Source organism: Acanthaster planci, linkage group LG21, assembly GCF_054643075.1.
Source record: "Acanthaster planci isolate LZ-2023a linkage group LG21, COTS_SCS, whole genome shotgun sequence".
Taxonomy (NCBI): Eukaryota; Metazoa; Echinodermata; class Asteroidea; order Valvatida; family Acanthasteridae; genus Acanthaster; species Acanthaster planci.
In genome coordinates, this window is record NC_141797.1 from 9,414,703 (window position 1) to 9,439,444 (window position 24,742).

Here is a 24,742-nt window from a genome sequence, read left to right on the forward strand (position 1 = left end):
ATCGATTTAATGTTCATGGCCTTGAATAACTGCCGTCTTTAACCATCACAGAAAAACAATGTTTAGTTAACTATATCGGAGAGAGTTATGACATTTGTTATATCATACATCTTGAAAAAAGTGCACTTTTAAAAAGCCTGGACTTTGACAGATTAAAATTATAGGAGAACAACACGTGAAAAACTGACCAGCACAGATCGTTGTCCTAGCAGGAAAATCACAGGGAGAATTTAAAAAGGCTATGAAACGTTAATTATTCAACAGTTTATGTTTTTAACTTTTTAATTTTTTAGTAATTTTCATTAATTAAAAAACTGGTAAAATTTCCGATAAAGAGAAAAGTTCAACGAGCACGGATTTCATCATTGTCTTAAAGCTTCTTGAAGTCTCCAGAATCCATGCCTTTTCATCAGAGATTTTTTGACGTCGTGCCCTAAGACTCTGTTGGCGTGGAATATGAAGACATCTCCAAGTGGCGCTCCCGACATTTTCCTGCTCCGGTAAGTATCCCCATCAGGAAACTGCTCCAAGTCCAACCACTTCAGGCGCATTTCGCGCCCAAGAGGGCTCTTTATTACACTAGCCAACGCTTCTTGGTCATCTTTGTATGCTTTGGTAGTGTGGTTCAGCCACTCGACCCAGGCTTGGACAAATTTAACAGACATCGCTCCCGATTTGAAGTACATGAAACAAGGGCAGGGCACATTAGGGAAGTGGCCCGGAGCAATCCAGGCGTCGTATTGGTCGAGCTCCGGAGCGATCACTGCCATTGGATCTTTGATCCAGAAGGCATCGATGTCAGCAAGGAGGACGTCGACTCCTGTTTTGAGGAGACGGAGTAACGACGCAGGCCTCCTGTTGATAAGCTTGTAGTAGGTCACGCTGTGGTGATCAACAGCGTCAGAGACGTGACTGCCATTGACACCAGACTGAAGGAGAATTTTCAGAGACCCGGGGTAGACAGCTTGGAGCCTCTGGAAACTACCGAACGCCTCTGCATCTTCCACCAAGATTGTGACGTTGTAAGTGACCCCGATCTCCCGAAGGCTTGTCAACCAGTTCTGGGTGAAGTCGGCAAAGCCCGAGTTGGCGCTCACCATTATGGTGAACGATCTTAACTGTAGGTCTGCTGAGGTCTTCCAGCCTCCAAGTCCACCGTTTGACCTCCTGGACTGAGGGCGCATATACTTCCTTCGTCCGCGGGAACCTCTAGTCCTGTTTATAACGGTCGACAGGGTTGTACCAGCGTGTTTGGTCACATGACCTCCCTGTGAAGCATCATCAGCCTTGAAGACTACTCCTTCGTAAGAAGTACGTGAACTCTCCTTACTTTTTGCATACTTGATGGAGAGTTCTGGGTGAAGGAAATTTGCCGCTCGAGAATCTTTCTGTCTCCTCAAGTGCTGCCTTTCTTCATTTGCTGATTTGTTCTGCTGCGATGGCCAATCAACCATGTCGGGGAAGACCTCCCGTAACCGTGGCACTTCTGAAAGGAGGGCAAATTTAAAGGATCCAGGAAATGAATTTTTCTTAGAATCACTTTATATCTGAACTCCTCTTCAATTTATGGAGACTGTGTGAAAACGTTTTTGAGTTACTTGAAGTGAAAAGTGTAATTTTTAAACATTCCAAATTGACCAAGCATTTCTGGGACAAGATTGAGGGCGCTTTTGCGTTGAGTTAAATCCAGGAAGACGTGGTTCAGTTTGCACATTCTGATGCAGTATCGGTCTCAATGACGAAGATCTTCCTGTCACCACAACGACCCCGTTTCATTGCTTTGCGAAATTTGAAATGTAACTAAAGAGTACACTCACCTGGTACCCAAGTTCGGCATGTGCAAACGTCATAAACATAGAACACAAATCCCACGAAGACAAGATTCTCTACGATCAGGAAAAGTCCGACAACATTCCACAGCGCCGGCCTCGACGCTTGCCCCTGAGCCGCCCCGTAGCGCCGTTTGCCGGGCCAATTTCTGATCCGATTACCGCTGAGAGAGTTGAGAACGGGAATGTGTGGTCCCCTCGATATGGCCATTATTCCGCGATATCATGTCGAACAGCACATCCTTTAGTTCGTGGAGCTATTTACACGACTTAAAGAAACAAGAGTGCCGCTATCTTGCACTTAGCTTGACAGGAAATAATCAAATGGATATACTTGTTACTCGTCGTATCATTTCCACCATGTCGAGCCAGACGTGACTGGCGCAACCGTGAAGAAGAACAGACGTCGACTTTCTTGCGATGTTTTTAGTCTGAGTTATGTAACCGTTTATTGTAAATAGCTGTGGACCAAGAACGGATCATTACAATAGAAAGGATCGGTCACAATAGGTTGATCTTTATGACACAGCGGAGCGTGACTGGAACATCGAGTCCTGTTCCTGAACAGGGCTCAGAGTAGATTCTTTAAATTGCATTTTTTTCTCTTGCCTTGCAGTGGAAAACTCCAGCTCGGTGTCTTTTTCCTTGTAAACGATACCATTCAAACTGTCGAGTAGCACTGAGGATTTGAAAAAATTACGTTGAACCTACTGACCACATTCATTAGACGCCCGCCTTCTTCCAATTATCCGAATGTAACTTGTGGCACTCTTCTTCGCTCATTCCATTCATTAAAAGTACTCATTTCAGAAAGATAATACAGTTTCCGCACCTGTCGACCCAAAAGGCCTGTCGAGCAGAGAGGCCTGTCGACCAAAAGAGGTAGCAAGCCAGATCCATACTTACAGTAACTTTTACTGTGTACGAAATATATTGCTTCATGCCAAATTTAGTAAGACCTAGATACATTCGATTTTGACATAAAATACTTGTGAACTCCGAAACAGGTTAGTTATTTGGAAGGATAAAGTTTAAACACGTGAACAACAGAGAGACAAAGAAACAATTATCCAATTTGCAGGTAGACAACACACTCCAAAAACTGCCTACTGACATTTAGTATGGATATCATTGGTCGAAATAAGCCTGGAAAATGTCTGTTTGGACAAAAGTAGTTTTGGACCTGGAAAAGAATGAAGCAATATGGCGACAGTTTTAGGTTTGTCATCAAAAATAATCTTCCAAAAAGTAAACAAGCAAACTTAGCAAAAGAAACCATGAGTCGAGACTGACTTGAAATAGACAAAGCAGATTACAGGTGTCCACACTATTCCGAAACAGTTCATTTAAACACAAATTTTCTACGTGTATAAAATATATCGGACTATTTGGAATTCGAAAAGTACAACACGGGCGATTCACAATAGTGCGCCCCCAAGAGTTTGCAACGCGTTGGCCGATCACAACGCGCGGAATTTGTCGACCTTTTCCAAACGCGCATCGGGTCGACAAATTTCGCGCATTATGATTGGCCAACGCGTTGCAAACTCTTGGGGGCGCACTATTGTGAAACGCCCGTATTGTACAATGTTACAGAAAACTGCACTAACGGACTAGGCGTACAATCAACACAATTTTCCAAAAAGTAATATATATCCAGAATAAATGTAATAATACACAGTGATCTGACCCTAAAACATTCAAGCGTCATAATTCACGGAAGTCCAAACTCTGGGTAGATCGCTGTTTATTTAAATAATATTGGCAACGACGTGGTTATACGTGTTATGCGCTTATCCATTTTTTTCTTCAATGAAAAGTCCAGAGGCATACTTTGACTTTTATACACGTACAATCAGAAAAAACAAATATCCACAAATTATAATAAGAACTTCGTTCGTCTAGGCTTTGCAAATCATGTCATTTCCTTTCACTCCGAGCATAACCCGTTTTCCTGAAATTTCAGCGTTTACACTTTTTTGACAAATCTCAGTACAGAGAGAAGTTGGAACTTTAGACAGAATTTTATCGAGGAGAAAAAGTTTCGCTATTTATCGCACTGACAGAGACAGGGCTTTAATTTGTCTTCAAATTTCATTAGTTTCCATTAGATCAATTTAAACCAATCGATAACTTGCTCCTATGGCTTGGTCTCCTTCCAAGTGCGGCGCCAGAGGGCGTGCGACATGTTCTACGTGTATGATATTACTGTGGTTTTAATGTTTGTGTGGCAAGTCTTCCCGCCATTGGAAATACGTGGGGACAGGCTGACGATAGGCATAGCCATGGCTCTGGAAGCCCATTTCTAACATGGCTGCAGGCTGACATTTTGCCTTGTTTGATTTGTGTACGTTCATATCTTAAAACCTAAGAAAAGATGTACAATTCTGAAATGAATTAAAAGCAGTGTAACTGAGTCTATTACAAAACTGAGTGACATGGTTAGTAGCATTCTAAGCAGTTACGCTCTCTTTTGCATTAACTTTGACAATAATCAGCTGAGTGTACAGTTTAGCGTAAACATCTTCAGAGTTATTACGATCCAGTCATCTGACGGAATTCCCACGGCAAACACCCGTGACCTGTTTTAATGCCCTCGAGCTTCCGAGTCAATCTTTTCATCAACTCTGTTTTTGCGAGACTGGTGTCGGTTTCATCCCGGGAGCCTACTTGCTGATCTTGTTTTTGTCTCTTGGCAACGTGACCCACTAGAATGACTCTTCCTCGTCTTGTTCGTTCATCAAGAACTCATCGTCAAATTTGCTGAAGGTGTAAAAAAACCACGAATTTTTATAGTGGGGTACACACGCAAAGGTTATGAACAATATGTAAAAAAAAAGTTTGAAAAAAACTCTTCCTTCAATTTGAAGCCTATACTTACGACGGGTCCGGATAGAGGCTCTGGACGTCCTCAAAGATGTCCACGAGATCCACGAACGAAGGGCGGTCCTCTGCCTTCTTCGACCAACACTTTTTCATGATCTTGAACCTGGAAGGGTCAAATGTCAAAGAGGGCGCGTGATTTGACTCGTGGTGGGCCACGTGGTAGATACATCGTGTTGTTAATGACAATGTGTGCTACCACATGGTATCCCAATTTAGTGATTATGAGGGATTTGTTGGAGAGGAAAAAATGATTGAAAGGAACTCTCTTTCAGGAGATGGCACTTGAAATAGATTCGTTGGAAGCTGAATAGAATGCATTTGCAATACAATTTTCCCGAGGGTTTTTCGGAAAGAAAATTGCTCCTTGATTGTTGATATTCCTTAGTTATCATACGACAACTTCCATGCTGAAATGTGATCGAAAATCGATATTTTTGTTGGTATCGATACTCACAGCTCGGTGTCGCAGTTCGGTGGTCTATTGGGGTGCATGCCGGCAGACACCTTAAACCTGACCTCCTCGTTGGTACAGCCTGTGTAGGGCGCCACCCTCCCTGATTGAAAAAAAAGGAAAGAAAATTCAATTCTAAGGTTAAATCCAAAATAATACTCCCCGTATCGTTCCGGACAATCCCGGCTGCAGCCTTGAACCACTCTGAACGCAGGAACACAAGGGGAAAGGTGAGCCGTGTGAGCAACAGCCGCTAACATGATTTCTGGGAACTGGTCTGCCCATTTAATTAAGCAGAGCAAATGCCCATTGGACAAACGAATTACTAGTCCAACAGAATGAGATATATGATGTTAGTTGTTGTGTCTTGTTCCCTGCTGATTCTGGCTTGGCGTGTATCCTGTAAACAAGCCTGTGTTTATTACTCAAATCTAACTTCGTTGAATAAGAACGAACCAAGGGTACAGACTAACTGGATTAGACTCTCCTTTGTACCGCAATCATACGTACATTCTTCAGTTTGACGCCTGGATAATTACCATCTTCTATTGGTCGAAGAGGCATATAACGCGCGCGTACAAAAGGCGTATAAAATAATTCTAGTTTCAAATAACGCTAGAGACTTACCAAGCGTGGCAATTTCGAAGAGTAAGATGCCAAAAGACCAGACGTCTGATTTCGTGCTGAAAACGTTGTCCAGGATCGACTCGGGCCCGTACCAGCGAATTGGCGCTTTCTGAATAGGCAATAAAGGACATGAGGTGGACCAACCTCGCTTTCTAAATTACAAAAGGCTGTGTAGCCACCGCCGATCAGTGATCACCACTGACCTAAACAAACCACAATTGTTTATCTCGACAGAAGACTGTAGTCTTATAGTAATCTGTTATACTCACCAAGAGGATTTAGATTCTGGAATGATACCTACTTTGGCAATAAATATTTTGGCCAGAGATGCAAGTGAGTAATTTGACAATAGACGAAGTCTGTTTCGGTCGGTGATTTGCATGATGTAATTAAACGGTTGAGGTTAAGTTGGGTGCAGGGTTTTCAAAAGAATTTTATTTAACGGGATGTGAACTGATGTGATCCGGACACGATTTTGGCACATAATCGTTTTGTGGGATGCACATCACATTCGTTTTAGGCCTGTCTAGTTTTAGGTTCGTGAACTATTGGAAGTTCCAGTCTTTCGAAACAAATTAATCGGAACTATGGTGGCATTCGAACTATCGCCCTCCAAAAGGCCAGGCCAGACCAGACCAGCACGCACACGCACGCAGCTCCTTTGGCAGGCAGATTAAGTTGAAACACCCTGTATTAGCTACGGTAGGAATAACTTTCAAATTAGGAGATATTGGCTACGTCCGAATCTGTTGTCTAGAGCTAGGTCTAGGTCCTCACTCCATTGGCAATCTGTGGAGACGCGTAGACAATAGACCTAGCCGTAGCTCTGGAAGCCCATTTCGGATACGGCCATTGTTGTGGGCATTATAGACTAGTATGGCCTACACACCCATCTGGCCCCTGCCGCTATATGGGTAGCTGAAGGGGAAATACTTGGTAACTTACGTCAGGGGCACGTCGATAGTACTCAATGCCGAAGACGTCCCGAGCGAATCCGAAGTCGGCTACTTTGCAGACCTCCTCTTCACTGATGAGGATGTTGCGGGCGGCAAGATCCCGGTGAACTATCTGTTGTCATGGTAACAAAAGCCATATACGGTGACGTCGGGAATTATCTTTTGTGCGAACACATGGACCAACACACCTTGATTAACAGCAAAGTTTGTGGAAGGGTTGTTGGTGAAAACGGACCACTGAGATATACCTAAATTATGGTGTAATTAAACCACCAGAATAAAAAGTCACCACTGTGGTGGCACAACGCTCGTGGACAGGTGGTATGCGCGCGTTACATGCCTCCTCGACCAATAGGGTGTCGTGATTTGCAAAATGCACGCGCGCGTCAAGCTCAAGAATGTGCATTATGAGTGTGGTGCCACCGCTGTTATGGTGTCTTATCGGACTATTCTATCATACACTCTCATAAAATTTTAAAAGGCCAAACCCAGCGCTGATGGACGTAAGCTTTAGTGTTGAACTGAAAGACGGGCGGTGACTGCCACGTAAGATCGTCACTTGACTTACCTCCTTCTTGGAGATGTGTGCCATGCCCCTGGCGATATGGAGGCCGAATTTGGCGAGGTAGTGCCGAATCAAGTCTGGTCCGGTCTTCTTGGGCGATTTCCCCCGCAGAAAGCTCAGGAGGTTGCCGCCCGTGAGGTACTCGGTGATGATGCAAATTGGTTCTGCGAAAATCAAAGACAGGGATAACAGATCTAAACGTTGACACTGATGCATTGAGTCGTTTGAACAAAAAAGCCAAGAAACAGGTCGACAACATTCTTTGAAATGGTTGTTACAAAGAATTCAAAATGACGTCATTCTCCAATCAAGATGACGGTAGCTCAGTGTGCAAACTGTCTTTATGGCAGTCATGTAATTTTTGAAAATACTCTTAGGGTGTTATTATTGGTATGGAAGAAAACCTTATTAAAGCAGGCTATGTTCGACACAATTTTGTTTATAAAACTGTTTTTGTGAGCCAGTAGAATGAATGATCAACCAATCGTGTTGCCCACTTTCATTTTTAAAGCAATTATGCCTCATCCCTATACTGGCTTCTACAGGCTTACAAGCTGCACTCCTTGGTTACATAATTGGAAATACTCCTTGTATATGACCTACTACATGCATGGGTGTCGCCATTTTTTTTTCAGGGGGATGCAAACCCCACGGGAAAATTTATGAGGGGAAGGGATATGAACAAAGCACTCATCAGGCTAAAACGTTTAAACAATCATTGGCTGGAGAGAGTCAATTGGGAGTTTTTAATGCAAATTGGTGATTTTTGTCAACCTTCATCTCGCTTCTCTCGTTTCTTTCGCTTTCCTAATTTTTACTTTGGAATTTGGGTTAACAGACTCACCGTCTCGTATGCAGCAACCGAGAATCTCGACCACGTGTGGATGCTTCTCTATTATGGACTGGATGGCCAGCTCCTTCAAGAACTCGTTCTTGTCATCCGTCTCTGCCCCGTCTGTCGGTGGAAAACAAAAAAGCCGAATTGAAAACGACGGACACCCAAAGACGGCCGACGAGCGCTGTCTGTGTGCTACAAAGAAGCAAACTTTGAGCACATGGGAAAAGGTTGTTTGGAAGGCTTGAGTGACAATCATTGCCGTGGCCTGCACTTTCAGTTGCAGGATAACAGACAATATTTCTCATTGTGCATGGAGAGTTTGCCAAGTGGAGGCTTGATAGCAACATTCAATACCAAATTTTCTAGAAAACACTTCAAAGGGTAGGGGTTTAGCTTTAAGCATGGGCACAGACTCTGGACATCTTTTTGTATCCTTGGCCACTGACAAAAAACACTTTTCAGAGCAAAATTATTGGCGTATTTTCCTCCTTTGGCATTGCAGCTATCTTTTTCACCTACAATATTTGGGACTCTGACCTTTCAACTCCTTGACAGCCACCACGGTGACCCCTTCTCGACCTCTGACCCCTCTGGCAAATCCCTTGTACACTTTCCCAAACTGACCCTCGCCCAAGGGTTTCTCTCTATCCACTGTCAGATTGGCGCGATCTAACTCCAAGGACTTGTTCCACAAATTGACATACACATCTGCTGAATGCACCGTCTGAAACACACATCAATGAGCACATTAGCATATGCACAGGCAGTCACGAAAGGTACTCTCGCGATAATGGAGTGGCTCCTGCCAAAAAGTATCAAATTTTGGAGGGCTAAGTCCACCAGCCACCATTTAGGGCAGATTTGAGCCACGAATGTTGTCAACCAATGTGTTTTGTGCATGGGTTACCAAGGGAAAAAGTGTTGGACTGATAGGTGTCGTCCAACTTTCCCCCAGTAAACCACTGGCCGATTTTGCCTGGCATCCTGCATGTAGACTGCCAGGAAAAACTGACCTAAACTGGTCGACATATGGGAGCTAATCGAATATGGCCAAGCTAGCAGCCCCTTGTCTTTGCACAGCCCAAATACTATAGACAAAGGCGTATCCAGAAGTCCCATGGGGGTGCAATATTGCTTTTTTGAGGCCCAAAAAGTAACTTTGTTTATAGCATTTCTGATGAGATGGTACGTATTGGAGCATTTTACGCGCTTTGAAGCTTTTTGTAGACCTTCATCCAAGCAACAAAAACCAGCTTAAAGACAAAATGGTGGACTAACCAGTCGTTTCCGCTTGAGCGTCAACTGAGCAGCGTAGGACTTTCTGCGTCTGAGCGTACGAGGCTCTACAGCTGGACTGTCGTCGGCATTGAGTTTGTCCTGCTCCTGTCGGGTATTAAACGAAAAGGAATGAACCTGCCGCAAAGATCATCGATTCCCTTGATTATCAAAAATAAAATATTCACTGTTTGGCAGCAAAGGTCATTATGCTGATCGAAATAAAAGTTGAACTATTGAAAAGATGAGGTTCGTTCATCGTTTTAGTCCTTAAAGAAGCGACAAAGGAAATAACATTTTTGCAGAGAATACTGCTTAAAATTGCGTCTGTAATATGAGGTTAGTTGAAGCATTTGAGATTTTTTCAGTACAGGTTATTTGTATCTGTCATGAAGTCGGTTTCTTACATTCTGGATCGCGACTTCGTAGTCTTCGTCTCCCTTCGACATCTCGTACATGAGAGACAGGTAGTTCTCCATGACAAGTTGCACGAAATCCTGAAAGAAAGATATGATAATTGCTACCACTGCGAGAATCCAAAAACATGTAGCTGCTTACGGATTGCTCACAATCATAGATTATTCAATTTGAACCTTGATTAGGCCCTATTCAGTGGAATTCTATTTCAATTGATTTTTTAGCTGAACATTTCTTGAAAGTGTCATCCATATATTTTGCAAATTTGTATGGCTGTTAGTATTCGGAAAAAAACCTGAGGAAAACGATATCAATAATAATAATAATAATAAATAATTACAACAATTTTTATGTATATAGCGCTTTTCATAACAGGAATTATATCAAATAAAATATTAGTATTAAAAATATATAATATATATAAACAAACAATATAATATAAACAAACCAAACTAAAAAAGCCAAGATAATTTTTCAAAAAAAGTAAGCTTTCAGTTGTCTTTAAAAGGTATCAAGACAGGGTTCAGAGTGCAAAGAGACCGGAAGAGAATTCCATAAGAGGGGAGCACTACTAGATAAGGCCTCGTCACCAGCCTTCGTTTTGCTTCTCTTAACTTGCAGAAGGTTAAGCATAGGTGCACCTTCACTCTGAGCAAATAAAGAACAAACTAGTTATATGCCATTTAATCCTCATATAAAGTACCAGTCTTTTTGGATTTTTAAACAGACGATAATTAATAACGCATTCACAAGACCGGTTGCGTGAGAAAGATATCCTACCGAATCCGTGGGCTTTGGTGTAGTTGGTGAAGCAGAGGCATGATGTGGCATAGAGGGACCTCTGTCAAGCTCATCTGAGTTGGGTGACTGTTGCAACAAAAACGAAAGAATGAAGTTTCTTCTCAAAGTAAAGATATTCCACTACTTCGTTACAAAACTACCCAATTCCAAAAAGAATTGTTTCCACCCTTCTTTCAGCTGGTGTACGTGGGTTCTTCTCTGTCAGATTCCTGATCTGATAAAACTTTGGAAATGGCCACTTGTATATCGGTAAAATGTCAGCCAAATTGGATAAAAGGAATCATATTTAGCAAATTGCAGTTTGTTACGTTAGCACGTTCAGCGTGGCAAAAACTCCAAGAACAGGATCAGGCTGATGAAAAAGTTCAAATGAGGAGAAAATTGACTGACCTTGGCTGTGCTGTCTCGGGCCCTTCTGATGGCCATGTCCATGACCTTTTGATCGACAGAAGGCTTCTAAAACGCCAAGGAGACAAAAGGCAATTAATTAACAAGCCAAACAGCTGTTGAGTTAATGGCCTCGATCATTCGGATAACTTGGCTGCGGCTTGAAATTACGCGTGAGTCTATGGTGGTGGCTACAGCCAGTTCCCAGAAAGTCCAGCAAAATTTCAAGCCAGAGGCAAATGATTCAGACGCGGACCAACTCTGGCCAAGAGGTCATCTCCAGAGAAATAACAATGAAAAGTGTTAGAGTATTAAACTTGGCTCCAAACACTTATATCTGTGTAGAGTAACCTAAAGTAATCAGTAATGTTGTTATTGCTCAAATAATAAAATGACAATGACAAGTGACAAAATGGTATTTGCAAATCACGAACAACTGATAAGATAATTAAATTTGTCGACCCTTTCCGAACGCGCATTGGGGCGACAAATTTCGCGCATTGTGATTGGCCAACGCGTTGCAATCTCTTGGTGGCGCACTTTTGTGAATCGCCCGTAACGGTGGAATTTTCTATCGTGTCTGTCAAAAAGAGTATCCCTCCTATTGAATATGTATCATCAGCACACGTGGCTACGCTTTCAAGAGTCCAACCACAATGCCGCGGTAGAGCTTGTGAGACCATTGTTCCAATAGCAATGAACAAAAATCAAAACTGCTCCAATAAAAAAAAGTGGGAAGATTTGCAGAGGTTTAGGGATAAGACACTGCCAAAGCTGAGAATACACAGTGACTTTACCTTCTGTGAAGATGATGGACTTCTCAACGCGTTTAGTTTTACATCCGGCTGAAAAACAAAGTCAAACGCTCATAAAGAGGTCGGGAAGTAACTTTACTTTTAGTTCTGAAAGTTTTTGTGGCTTACTTCCTTTTTAAAGCTGTTTCGGGGAGATATTTAGGCTCTTTTTGACAGTTCATAAGTAAACAATGATTTCGTTTTGATTGACTGCCACTTGTACCTCAGAAATCTAGGATGTCATTAATTTCACGAAGGGAACACTTTTGAGTCAAATATTTGTATAACATTAAAACTTGCCTGACAACACTAAATCAAAGTTGCTATCATGGTCTAGAAATACGTGATCTAAATTAACTGCGACTCAGCTTTGAAAACAGAGCCAGTCTTTCGAGTGGAACGCCGTAAAGAGAATCTTCACCAAGGAAATCAATGGGAACCATCAACATTTCTCTCCCGTAAGTGGTTCATTTTCGTTGGGATGCGAAATGGGTGATGCATCAAACCAGGAACAAAATTACCACCAGCTTGGTCTGATTTTGTTCGATGATGTCACAATTTCGTTTGCCCTAAGTTATATAATGACACATTTGGTCACAACTTCGCGTAGAGAAAGTTTCCAATAGTAAACAGTTGAATTGATTCGATAAAGTGGAACTGTATATGCATCGAGGTTAAAAGAAAAACAGCAGGTTTGAAACTGCAGTAAAATATCAGTAGTATTCATCTGTTGCATGTAAACTCACAAAGTTTGACATGTTGGACTCCTCGGAGTCAGCTTGAGGCTTGTAAAGTGAAAGTGACGGGGGTTTTGCCTTCAGCGCTGGCTTGGACGTCTAATATTGAACGACACAAAAAAATTCATCCACTCTCGAGCATTCTCTGGAGATAACGTTTAGGAGCAAAGTATCATACAGATGCTTTCTCTTCATTCCAAGTGATCCTACAAATAGGATCTTTGAAAAGTTTAACTGCAGATAAGTGTCATGCTCGGACGAATAATGAGTTATGGCTCAAAGTCATTTGCGTGTTTTGAAATGGAAACCGAATTATGGACGTGGCACATATCTTATCATCAACAAAATCTGCTTTGTCTTATTCAAGCACTGAGAACGACTACACTTCGGGCTTCGGGCTTTGTAATTATCTGCGATTAATTTTGTGATTAAATATCACAATGCATGGTGAATAGATGGACTAATTCGGACAGTCCCTCGGTGACAGAGGGCGCTATGAATAATCGAACAAACAAAACAAAAACGACAAGAGAGGAGAGGAATGCAATCAGTAAATTGAGTACGGGGGCCCCGCAGGGACCTAAATATTCACGACTAATCTTGAATATTTTTGCAACGTTGTGAATTATGTCCCTCGAAGGCTATCATAACTAAATCTTACACTTGAAGTACTTCGGCTGCTCCAGTCTTCATTATCTTTTTCTTTTTTCTAAGGAAATAAGAAAGTGATCAAACAATATTTATTCCAAACGTTTTCAAATATAAACCAATAAACGAACAATTGTGTTTGTGTTTTTTTTACATTAATTTAACAACCACCAGAGGTTTAGTTGCTGTAATAAAAATCTTCCGGTTTTACGAAGGCGTTGTCATCCGCCAATCAGCAGACTTACACGAGTACCGGGGTCAGACTTGCTCAATTTCAGCGGCTTCGAGGGCAGCTGAGGTCGAGGTGGGCGATTTGCCTATAGAAAAAATGGTTAAGTTCCTCGTTTTATTTTCAAGTTGCATGCAAAGATGTTCCTATTGAAAAGAACCTGTCAGTTTCGAATGGATTGGAGTTAATGTCTGCTCTGAATAAAACTTGAAGTGGGTATTTTATCATGTACATACAAACAGCCAAAGACTGAGATTTTCGCTCTTTGGCCTGACCCCAGGAAAGTCCAGTTCGCAAACCTGACGATTCCTGCGAACTTAGGACAGGTGGCTGCCAATATCACGTGACAAAATGGGAACTCACCATTGATAAAAAAAATAATATATTCAATTTTCCAACGATGTTTCGTGAACACTCGGCCCGGGCATAAAGTAGATTTTATTTCAACAACATGCCTGTTGGCGTCAGTGGTGGGTAGCAGCATATAGGATGATTGCAAAGCCAACAGATTTGCATGTTCAGTATACCAGGACTGTAGGAAGATAACTTGAAATGGAACTTATTACCTCTTCATTTTCATCGTCGGCTTTCTCCGAATCTCTCCGAGGTTTGGGCGGAAGCTGCGGCTGACAACAGAAAAGGAAGATCCGAATCTTAATGCCAAGGATAATTTTTCCACCATTACAAATACCGAGCCACGGGGCAGAATCTGCCAAAGCCACCAATAGCCCATTTTGGACCCTATTACATCTCCTCTTTTGACAGGGGCGGATCTAAAACCAGACAGAAGGTGGAGGGGTCACTTTTTATTTCATAAAATAATCGGCACAGTTCGAATAAATCCCGAAATTAAGGTTGATGAAACAATAAGTCACATGAGCCGTGTTGGTTTCAATCATCATAAAAATACAAGTCAATATTCTGAAGCCACGTTTTTGCTCATCGACCAAAATTCACACCAACACGAGAGAGAGATTTTAATTTGCCCTCAAATTACAATTTTTCAGTTTGCTGCATTGGAATGTTAAAGAGCGCATACCTTGTGGTCTGGCATCCTGGGACTACTCTGCAAACTAAGCGTGTCTTCATAACGAGGCACTTCGTGGCTACTTTCGACTGGTCTCGCGTCGAATACTGAGGCAGGGCCGCTGGGAGGTTGATCCGGATCAGACCATTGACCAGGATCGGTGTCCATAATTAAGGGTGGCTTTGGACTCCGTCTGGGAGGGGGCTCTGGTTTATCATCCTCATCCGAATCTGGATTAGTCATTTCAGAGGGGTTGGTAGGGTGGGGCTTGGGCTTGGGATAGTGGTCCCTGCGTGTGTCCCTAATCGAGGTACTATAAATGGAAACGGGTACTTCAGAGGGACATATTTCAGAATCCGTGTCAGATTTCCAGTTAGAAACGGATCGGAGTTCCGGCTTGTCTGGCAGCTGCGGCTTCGCAGCGGGCGGCAAGTAAGGCGAGTCGAACTCGGGATCACATTCGGGATCGGAATCCGTTGAGATTTGATCAGGTGCAGGGTTCGAGGGCAACGGGCTCGAGGAGGCGGGAGGGGACTGGATGGGCTGGTCTGGATTCGGGTCAGTCGATGCCGCATCGGAGTCGGGATCGGAATCCACAGGAATATCGGGAGCATTGTAGAGAGGCATGTCCACCGACGGGGCCCGGTTCCTCAGAGCTTCTGGACCCCAAGTGCCCTGGGATGGAGAGAAGTGGTATCCAAAATGAAGAGAGTAGAGAGAAGGAAATTCAGGAAACACTCGGGAAAAGAGCTCATTCTTAGAGTGATTATGAAAGTTCAGGTAAGAGATAATGAGCCAGTCCAGTATTCCAACATCCAGCCGGGCCATAAGCCGAGTGGGACGCGTGCTTTATTCTCGAACGACTTTGCCTTTTGAAATACCTAAATGGGTCATTCGTTCTTTTGATCAATTACAAAGGATATTAGTAGCAAATACTGCTTGAAAATCACTTTTGAATACGATACTAGGTAAAATTTCATCACGCAAAGGTTAGATTTGATATGCCTAACGAGGAAGGAATTCCTTCCTCCATGATAATGTGCTCAATGGAGGCCTACGAATTCTTTTGAAGAATACAAGATAGACTTGGACAGAAAATTGACATTTGAGGACAGAAATAGATATCCATCCACAATTCGAACCACAATACCTCATCCTCCTCTGTCTTTAGCAGGATGAATGCAGGTGCAGCGACTGGCACAGAGTCTACGGAAGCTTCAGCATCTACGGCTGTCTCGTGTCTACTCACAGGATCTACTAGGCACTTGGAATAGCCCGCGAGGTCATCGGACTCTTCCATTTCATCGGTGGTCTCCCCTGAGGGGACACCTGCGAGAAAGAAGCGTGTCTGCAACTCCTCGCTTTTGAGCGGGCTCAGCCGGCGGATCAGCGACTGACAGACGCGGACACAGCGGAACGAAACAAACACAGACAGTGGCAGTTTGAGTGGAAGGTTTTCTACTTCGAAGAAGTGAGCTCTTAATTAAAGAAGGCAACATATTAGAGTAAATTCCCACTGCAGGCGGTACCTATCAGGTCATTTTGCAAACAAAGGAGCCGCTATTAAGTTGGGGGAGCGGGTTAGCGTTGCGGTTCTTTCCTCGGTTTGCACCAATGAGGCCCGGGTTCGAGTCCCGTCTTGGCCCAGGCTTTAAGTGCATTTGGTTTCCAGTCCATACTCGCTCTCGCAGGTTTTTCCGGGTACTCCGGTTTCCTCCTGCCTCTAAAACTGGACTTTCTTCCTAACGCCGTGATGTGATGCTGATTAATAAAGTCTATGAATAAACGTACAACTATTGGCGCAAATAGGCCTAGCCTGAGTTACTGAAAGCGCCATTAAAACAAAACAACAACAACGCTATTAAGTTACATCTGGCGTAGTTTGACTTCAAGTACCTCATCACCCATTTGTAATTAGCAAGCCAAAGTTTAAAAAAAAGTGGCGGACTTTGAGACGCGTGATGGCGGCAGACACATCAGTCCCATGTAAACGGTTGGCTTTTGTTTTTGTCAACTCTTGAGCCCCGTGGGACTGGTATGTGCGCCGCCACTGAGTGTCTCAAAAATCTCCCGTTTCGGCACAAGCATGAGGTCAGCGCAGTTGAAGTGGTTATGCCACTCTTTACATGTACTCGAGTAGGCCTATGCACTCTTTGGCGAGACCAACAGACACCTGACCTCAGTTGCCGACGTCAGCCTGGCGAAGGTGCATGAGCCTAGGGCCTGTGCCCATTCATCAGCAACAAAATAATCCTTTGTCCTGGCTGTCAAACGGGCACAGTTTTTTTTAGAGCTTGGGCGTCATTGCATATTCTGCATCTCTACTGCCAACGGCGCAAGCCAAAACAGAAAATGCCATAGAAGAAATTTTAAGTGAAAAGTATGCACACAAAGCTCGGGTTAAAGTTAAGATTCTTGGTTTTTTCTGCTTTTTGACTCAGTCCCAAAGTTGTTTCGTTTGGTGTCAATACATAAACTATCATTTATACCGACAGCTTAACTGCTGAATTACTTGCGAGAACGTGGTTGAATATTGCCCAATCTGTTTATCTTTTATCCTCGTGACTCCACAGGAGAACATTTCAGACCCATTTGGAATTCATTTTGAATAAGAATTTTCCAGAGTTTTGCTTGAGTGTCATAACTGGACAATAGTGATACCGACTAGTCATTATCATAATTCTCAACCCAAAGTCTTGGCATCTATTGCATGGTGGGTGCTTTCCTCCCGAAACGTAATTTTAAAGTTGGAACAAATTAAACCACTTATCTGAAATCCATGTGAAAAAGAAATGCGAAGAATACGATTTTGAATGAGGTTGTTTTTGAATGTTTGAGTTTCGAATTTGTTGACCCACCGGTACATTTCTTATACAAGCCGATGTCTGCACTGTAAGAAGCATTCTTGTAATTGGTTGGCAAAAAAAGAGCACAAACGGAGAAAAATAATGGAAAAATGGAAGCGTAGAGGCTAGAAGCAGTCTCGGGTTTGACGAAAAGGAATCTCGTGGGAGCAAGCAAGCTTCTGATTAGGCAGCACATTAACGAGCGGAAAAGCGCCACCCAACAGCAGATCTTGCTTACTGGGTCATCGAGGATATACTGGTTGGGCTGGCTCGGCCGCTTAGCAAATGGATCCCTGCGGGTGGCATTTGGGATATCGTCTGTTTCCATGCCGTCTGTTTCTTCGTGTACGGAGACGTTTGTGCCACCTCGGCTGTTACTCTGAGACAGCGAAGTGTAAACGGTGGAGCCATAAGTCCACCGACTAGTGACGAGAAGCCATCGTCACTGTGGTAGCAATTCGGGCGATTCACAGTCGTGCGCCACCAAGAGTTTGCATTACGTTGGCCAATAACGCGCGAAATTTGTCGACCCTTTCCAAACGCGCATTGGATCGACAAATTCTGCGCATTGTGACTGCATGGCCAATGAGTTGCAAACTCTTGGTGGCGCACTACTATGAAACGGCCATATTCGCGATCATCATTGGAACAACCCACATTAGAGTCAGATCGGTCGTTAAAGTCACCACTGTCATTGCTCACATGCTGTCATCGTCATGTTTCTGATCTCGTCGTCGTCGTCTTCACAACCTCCCCAAAGGTCATCAGTCGTGCAAGAATAAACACAGTGATTACTATACTTTCAATGTCAAAATCGTCACCACAGTCCCTGTCATAACCACCACTGTCGCTCTCATGGACTTCTGCTCAGTCTTTGCTAACATTGGCTTAAACAGCACCGATCATTTCCGACCTTTATTATAGACGGTTTCCAAAGTGAAGAATGGGCATAAGGTCCACTTTAAACCACAGAACAAAAATGCTGTCATTGGCAAGAACATATGTCATTGTTTCCTTGTAGTTCTCTTCTAGTCATCAAAATAATTTATGTGTCCACCTGATAAGGAGATAAATCATCGGCAATTACTATTTACGAAGAGGCTCTCTCTTAAGTAGCAGTCAATGATTCGTTCATTCTGGAGTTCCCCATGTTTACAAACATTAGTCTTACCTCGATTTCTGCCTGAAATCCGTCGTTTCTTGTGCCAGCATCAGGCTGAAACGATATGATTTACAAAATACTTTACTGAATAAGAACTCCCTGCAATGTTCCGGTTAAAACAGGAAAACAACCGTTCCAACGTTTTCCTTTAAAAATTTTGAAAAAAAAATCACTGAAAATAGCCCACTATGCCTTATTATACATCTTCAACTCGATTTTCTAATCTTCGAAACAGCAAAACATGTATCGAATCTTACCGAAACTGTAATTTCGTAGTCGTTCTCCTTATCATCTCTATGTCCTCTTCTGAATGGCATGTGGACGCTGGACAACTGTGGTTAAAACAAAACCATTGCAGGAACTTGTTTTTCAACCGGGCTAAAAACCACCGCAAGACGCACTTCAATGAGGATGGACTTCATTGGGAACTCAGTGAAATTAGGGTTTTGGTTCGACGTCTACTCCAGTATAGACTTAGGTCTAGAGTTTAAGCCAAGCAGGCATAATTTAGTTCTGTCCCCAAGGCACAAGGTATGTAGTTTACACAAAGACGTAATGCACTTTGGCGTAGACTTACACAAAATGCTTTCAAGTGTGGGTCTAATGTATACTCTTCCAACTGCTAAGATTATCGCGGGGAATGTATCCTTACCCTGTTGGAAAGATCTTCGTAAATGTGTGCAAGACTCTTCCGTGGTCGGGACAAATAGTCCGACTGCTGTTCACCATCAGATAGGTTACTTTGGCGACGCTGCAATGATAAAAATATGTGGTTAGGGGTGCTTGTTCACTTAGCCAGTCCAATTTATTTATTCTAGTTAAAATCAGCTCAATTTGTTCGTCATTACTTGTTGTTTAATTACTTTTGATTGTTCGAGTGTTTGAGTGTTTCTTTTATCGCCCGCCTTTGACAAGCTCATGCATATTACAGCTTGGTTAGTTGCTTCTTTACTGATATTTCTTTTTTTCCGTATTCATAATTTTGTTCACTTCCTTTATTTTGCATGCTGTATGAACTGAATTTCGTTTATGGCTGGATATAAATAATTGTTTATACAAGGAACAAGGAACAGTCCAACCCAACCAGACCCGACTTGACTGAGCCGACCCAAGTCAACCCACGCCACGCCATGCCACGCCACACAGCTCACCACCCCTATTTTAACCTCCCCAAATTTAAACGATATATCGTAATTCGACAGCCACTCACCAGCAGAGTTAAAAGCCATTACAGCGGCGGCACCACGCTCGTGGACAGGTGGTACGCGCGCGTTACTAGCCCCTACCCAATAGGGTGGCGTGATTTGCCAAATGCACGCGCGCGTCAAGGTGAAGAATGTGAGTGTGAGTTCGGTACCACCGCATTCATTGCAAGTACATGTAATCAGATTTGGGGTGCTTTTTCACATGCGCGTCAACACTTGCTCCAATCGTTGCGTATCCATCCAAATCGCTCCCGCGGGGATTTTGACGGCCCAACGCAAGGTCCACGTGTGCTGTGTTAATGGGGTCTATTTTCATGTCCGTGAAAGTGAAACGCCGAAAGAACGCATCGTGTACGAAAGGCGCCTTTATCGGTATGGCATCCTTACCTTGCAACACTTCCAGCATAAAAACACCAGAAGGACCACGATCAGAACAGACAACAGAACTGGAAGTACAATTATGTAAGGCTCAACACCGTCAGATCCTGTCATGAAAATTGTCAACATTCACAAAAATTAATCATCCGCACATCACCTGTCGAACGCAGCTCTAGAATACAAAACCAAATCTATCTTGCTCGTCAACTGTCAGTCAGGAAGGACGACCACAGAGAACGTTCAGAAAAGCTAAAGGGATTAAATTTTTACGCCACGACTTTAAATGTTTGCAACTTCAGCATTTGTTGGTAGCCATGTCGTGGCAAATGTCGTTTCCATGGACCTTTTCGTATGTAAACTATAAATGAAATGGATTTTAGGCGTGACGTGTTTGGGGTGTCAAACAGATAACAGGATCAAGAATTAACCCTAACATTCCTCAATCCTTCACCTGTTGTAGGACTGGGGAGTGTTAGGGTTAACAAGTGGCGCAAGAGAAACCCCACCAATCTACATCACTCCCCGTGCAAAGCTTGAATCCTCATACATGCCAACTCTTACAAGAATCCCGCCGCTGGTGAGCGTCACTGGACTCACACTACTCCTTATGAAAAGCATACAACGACGACAACATCATCAGCGACCATCAGCGACTGGAAAAGGCAGCGGCGAGGTGAGTGAGGAAAAGAGAATTGATTCTACCCAAAAAGTAGATATTAGACGCACATTACTGAAACTGCAAGCCTCAAGTGGGGCCAAGAGAGGGCGCAATGTTCCTAGCAACGCAGCCTCCTGCGAGAACGGTGTTGCATTACGTCGCGTCGAGTCACAACCAACTAAAGAATATTCCCACCATCACTGCTCTTTTCAACGGATGAGGAAGTACTCAAAGCAGATGAGCGGATGAGACTAGGGATCGATAAAATAGATTGCTAAATGAAGGTTAACATACCTTCCACTTTACAGTTGATCAGACCGGCTCCGCCCTCTTCAATATCTTTGTTCAGCTCGCGGCAGTCTATGTATTTCTCGTCGAGGTGCTCGGTTACCCCGTTCAACTTCCCCGCAGCGCACAGATGCAGGTCCGCCGTCGTGTTGTTGCACACTGCCATTTCGACCCAAACGCGTGCCTGTAAGTGGAGGCTCCGCCCCTCCCACAAGTCCTCGGGCCCGAGGCCTGTTGACACGTTGCCAATGTTCAGTGCACCGCCTCTACCGTTAAGGCTGAGAACGAGAAAGACGATGCTAATGTTCCCAGTGGGGTCGCTCGGGGGAACGGGGCCTTCGGACTTCATGTTAGCCCTGAATGTCACGTCAGTGTATCCATCAACCTGGTACTGCGCAGGGTTGATCTCTTCAACCCTAAAATTCCACAGCTTGATAACTGCGTACAAAACACAAACAGACGAGCTCATACATTTTCATCGAGCGATTAAGTTATGATCACATATGTCGGTCAACGCCGATGTTATGGACATATCCAAAAGGCGCCCTCTTCACTGCAGTGAATATAAACGCCAAACGTCTTTCGAAGGATGTGGCTCTGGGCATCGAGACTCGAGGGCAAGATGGCACCCAAAATTTAGCGAATGTCTCCTCTCAAAACTAACTACGGTATAGGGAAATAGACCATCATCAGGAAGTCGTTTCATTCAACCCTTTAACAGCAAGCACACAGCTGTTGTTAAAAGCTAGTTATAAAGCGTCATGTGCCAATACAATATCTAGGGCAACACTTTCAAAGGTCGTATAGTCCCAGGCCGCTCTCTAGTTGCAAAAAGATTGAGAAAAAACCCCAATCTCACAAAGAGTGGGTCACTTATAAACCTTTCCAAAAGAATGAAAACCTCTTTAAAAAGAGTGAAAACCACTCCCAAAGAGTGAAAGTCCCACTCTGCTAAGGAGTCATATAAAGGGTAATTCAAAAAGGAGTTGTCAAGTATGGCTCCTGAATTTTAGAGTGATTTTCATACATTTAGAGTCTATGGATTTATGAGGGACTCATTTTTTTGAGCGAAGTGAGTTTTGCCTTTAGAGAGTAGACTCTTTTTTCAAAGATAGTGAACGATAAAAACCAGAATTACAATCGTCATTAATACGGAAACATAAGTAGCTCAAGTTTTTCTTTTTCTGTCACAGTACGTCGTATCATCTTCCAACTCTTTTGGGAAAAAATTCAGTAGAGTTTTTGTCAGGTTAGCACGGTGTATCGTGTTTACAGAGACAAGTCAAAAGGTACTTGAATATTCTGTGCAGTCGGTTGAGTTCCCCTGATCCATTTCTCACGCATATTTCCGTACCATTAAGCCCAATTTTGTCCAGCAGTAATAATTATAAACATCTCATTATGCCCTGTGACACAACTTGGAGGAAAAGATCATCTCATAATGTGAGTAAACGAGCCCTTCGTCTGATTGAGAATGCTAAATTTCCTCAGACATGCCGCTCAGATGTGGGTGAGCAAATTTCATACGGCTGGACAGGTCTTATTTAACAATGCTACAGCATATAACGACCTAGTTTTCCATAAACGCGGCTATGACGCGCATATAAAAGCGACAATTCACGTCATTTTTTAGCCGCCTTGCTTTGAACACTAGAGTTTTAATCACTTTACTGCATGTGATAATGTCCAGTGACCTCGATTTATTTAGGACATTAGATTGTTGACTAGGTCATGCCGCAATTTAGTATTCTTTAGCCGACAGGCCAATTCAAGGACGACCCATTCAAGTTTTTCTTTCTTTTTTGAGGGGGGGGGTATACAATCGAATGATTACCCCACAGTTTCCCGGGCCAGAACCAAGCACCACGTCTACCCAGCACATAGCTGGGACGAAAATGCCCTTGGCCAGCGTAAGCTGCTCTGTCAAAATGGTACCAGGAACTACCTTATCGCGACGTTGCAAACTTTTAGTCAGCAAAAGCAGGCCGCGCAAGACTGAAATAGGCCTACAGCGCGATGTCTCTGTCTGGCAAATTCTCCTCGTATCTTGATGATGTCGCAAAGAAATGATTTCGCCTTGTCTCACAGCTGAACCACGCCCGGGGCTCTCCACGCACGTAAGGCAAGGCCGTATTGGAACCGCTTGCCTTAGAAATGCTTTGGCCTAGATGGAGCAATACATGTAGACATCAACAGGAACAAGAACGAAAAAGTCAAGAACGTGAAGAACAAGAGGAACTGGAGCAAAACGAGAGCAGAATAGTCCAACAATGACAGCAAAGCAATAAAGCAGACAAGGAACAGGAGAAACAAAGGGAGGATTAGCAAATCAACGACATCCACACAGCGGGTTGTAACAGTTGTTATTTTGTCAGAGTGAAATATGCCCCACCTGCAGCATTGACTTAAGCTCTAGGAAAATCGTCTGCACACTAATTAAAAACTTCAGATTTTCTGTACTCCAAAGTCCAGTTATAATCCTTTGTATATTCTAGTAAGACAGCACACCTTGTTAGAAGACGCAAGCCTTGTCAAAAGTAGGATTCGAATCCCTTAATTTGAGCACCCACCAGGAAAGGACCTTCAAATAAACAGTAGCTTTACATATCGAACAACAAATAATTATTGGAAGCGTACAAAATTGTGGAGGAGCTTAGCTGAAATGCTGAAGTTTCAAACAAGCAAGCCTTTGTTGTCTTTTCCAAGCTTTCTTTGAATATGGAACACTGTATCTCCATTTCTGATCACAAAAGTATGAACGAACAACCGTGTAGGGTTTCAGTAGCAATGACTGCAATGCAATTCTTTGAAGCGTGTCATAGCTTCATCTCCAATCACGTTTTTCGTTCAGGCCGAGTTCCAGTTCAATTTTTTCCTCATTTTACGGCAGAACAGAGACGTATGTTATAAACCATAATGAGTCTACTTCCGTGTGACTTACCAAATTGATTGGCGCTGCAAGCCGGTAACCCCAAGATAGCAGCGAACAGCACGCAGACGATAGGAATTCCGTCTCTTACATTCATCATGAAACTGGTTACCGACGTCACATCTCTTTGGTACCGCCAAAAAAAGTTCTACAAAATCCTCACAGCTTGTACCTAACAGTCACTGGTTGTACCTTCCAAGTAAATTCCAAATACCAAAGTTGACAAATTCACGGGGAGAAACGATCCAACGTTGCAGCTTGTCTTCTACTTCTAGTAATCGAACTTTTCTGTGGTGACGCCATTTTCCCAATTTGTTGATAGAGGCGTGTATAAACAGCTCACTCGCCCGAATGAGTATAGACCTAGTGCCTGCATTCAGCTTTTTTTTACCACTCACATACTTCCTCCTACAGTGAAAAGATCTGTTTAAAATGACTGCGCCATTCCACACAAAAGTAATATTTTTTTTACTCCCGTCTGCCGGCGATAGCTTGTGTGGCCCGCAAACCATCGGTGATTCTGCACAAAGACAGAGTCATGCTTCAGCGATTTTCGCATCCAATATACGAGCGCGGGATTTTCCCCAATTTTACTGCGACACAAAGGATCATTTGCATGCCAATGATTTAGTTTCATAGCTGGAGTTTATTCCTTTGTTGAGTCAACACGTTACACTGCTAGATGGAAACGCTCCAAAATCGACAAACAACCCCATTTTTTTCAACGAATGCGCCGGGTCAACCCATACGTCAGACATGAACTTTCCTATGCAAGTAAACTTGTAAATATGTCGGCGCTTACGCATTAC

General features: G+C 43.2%; 2 protein-coding genes across 6 annotated transcripts; both read right to left on the reverse strand.

Annotated features, from left to right (window-relative positions):
- Positions 1-106: 106 nt before the first annotated feature.
- LOC110981124 (UDP-galactose:fucoside alpha-3-galactosyltransferase-like) lies at positions 107-2,352 on the reverse strand. Its single transcript, XM_022238393.2, has 2 exons — positions 1,818-2,352; positions 107-1,486 (listed from the first exon to the last, which is right to left on the reverse strand). Exons 1-2 carry the CDS (start codon positions 2,038-2,040, stop codon positions 363-365), a joined length of 1,347 nt encoding a protein of 448 aa, XP_022094085.2. The 5' UTR covers positions 2,041-2,352; the 3' UTR covers positions 107-362.
- A 1,202-nt stretch (positions 2,353-3,554) lies between these two features.
- On the reverse strand, positions 3,555-24,366 carry LOC110981121 (uncharacterized). Of its 5 annotated transcripts, none has more exons than XM_087131077.1 (26): positions 23,946-24,366; positions 21,011-21,442; positions 20,068-20,165; positions 19,128-19,226; positions 18,733-18,807; positions 18,485-18,529; positions 17,552-17,692; positions 15,618-15,860; positions 14,480-15,142; positions 14,007-14,060; positions 13,457-13,528; positions 13,225-13,272; positions 12,573-12,662; positions 11,830-11,877; positions 11,036-11,101; positions 10,625-10,711; positions 9,835-9,924; positions 9,431-9,535; positions 8,690-8,876; positions 8,159-8,269; positions 7,318-7,478; positions 6,739-6,861; positions 5,794-5,902; positions 5,170-5,269; positions 4,711-4,818; positions 3,555-4,592 (listed from the first exon to the last, which is right to left on the reverse strand). In XM_087131077.1, exons 1-26 carry the CDS (start codon positions 24,031-24,033, stop codon positions 4,538-4,540), a joined length of 3,498 nt encoding a protein of 1,165 aa, XP_086987203.1. In that variant the 5' UTR covers positions 24,034-24,366; the 3' UTR covers positions 3,555-4,537. The 5 variants fall into 5 exon arrangements, with proteins under 5 accessions (XP_086987203.1, XP_022094078.2, XP_086987204.1 ...); XM_022238386.2 differs by having other exon boundaries at positions 14,007-14,066; positions 23,946-24,365; XM_087131078.1 differs by lacking the exon at positions 17,552-17,692 and having other exon boundaries at positions 14,007-14,066.
- Positions 24,367-24,742: the final 376 nt, after the last annotated feature.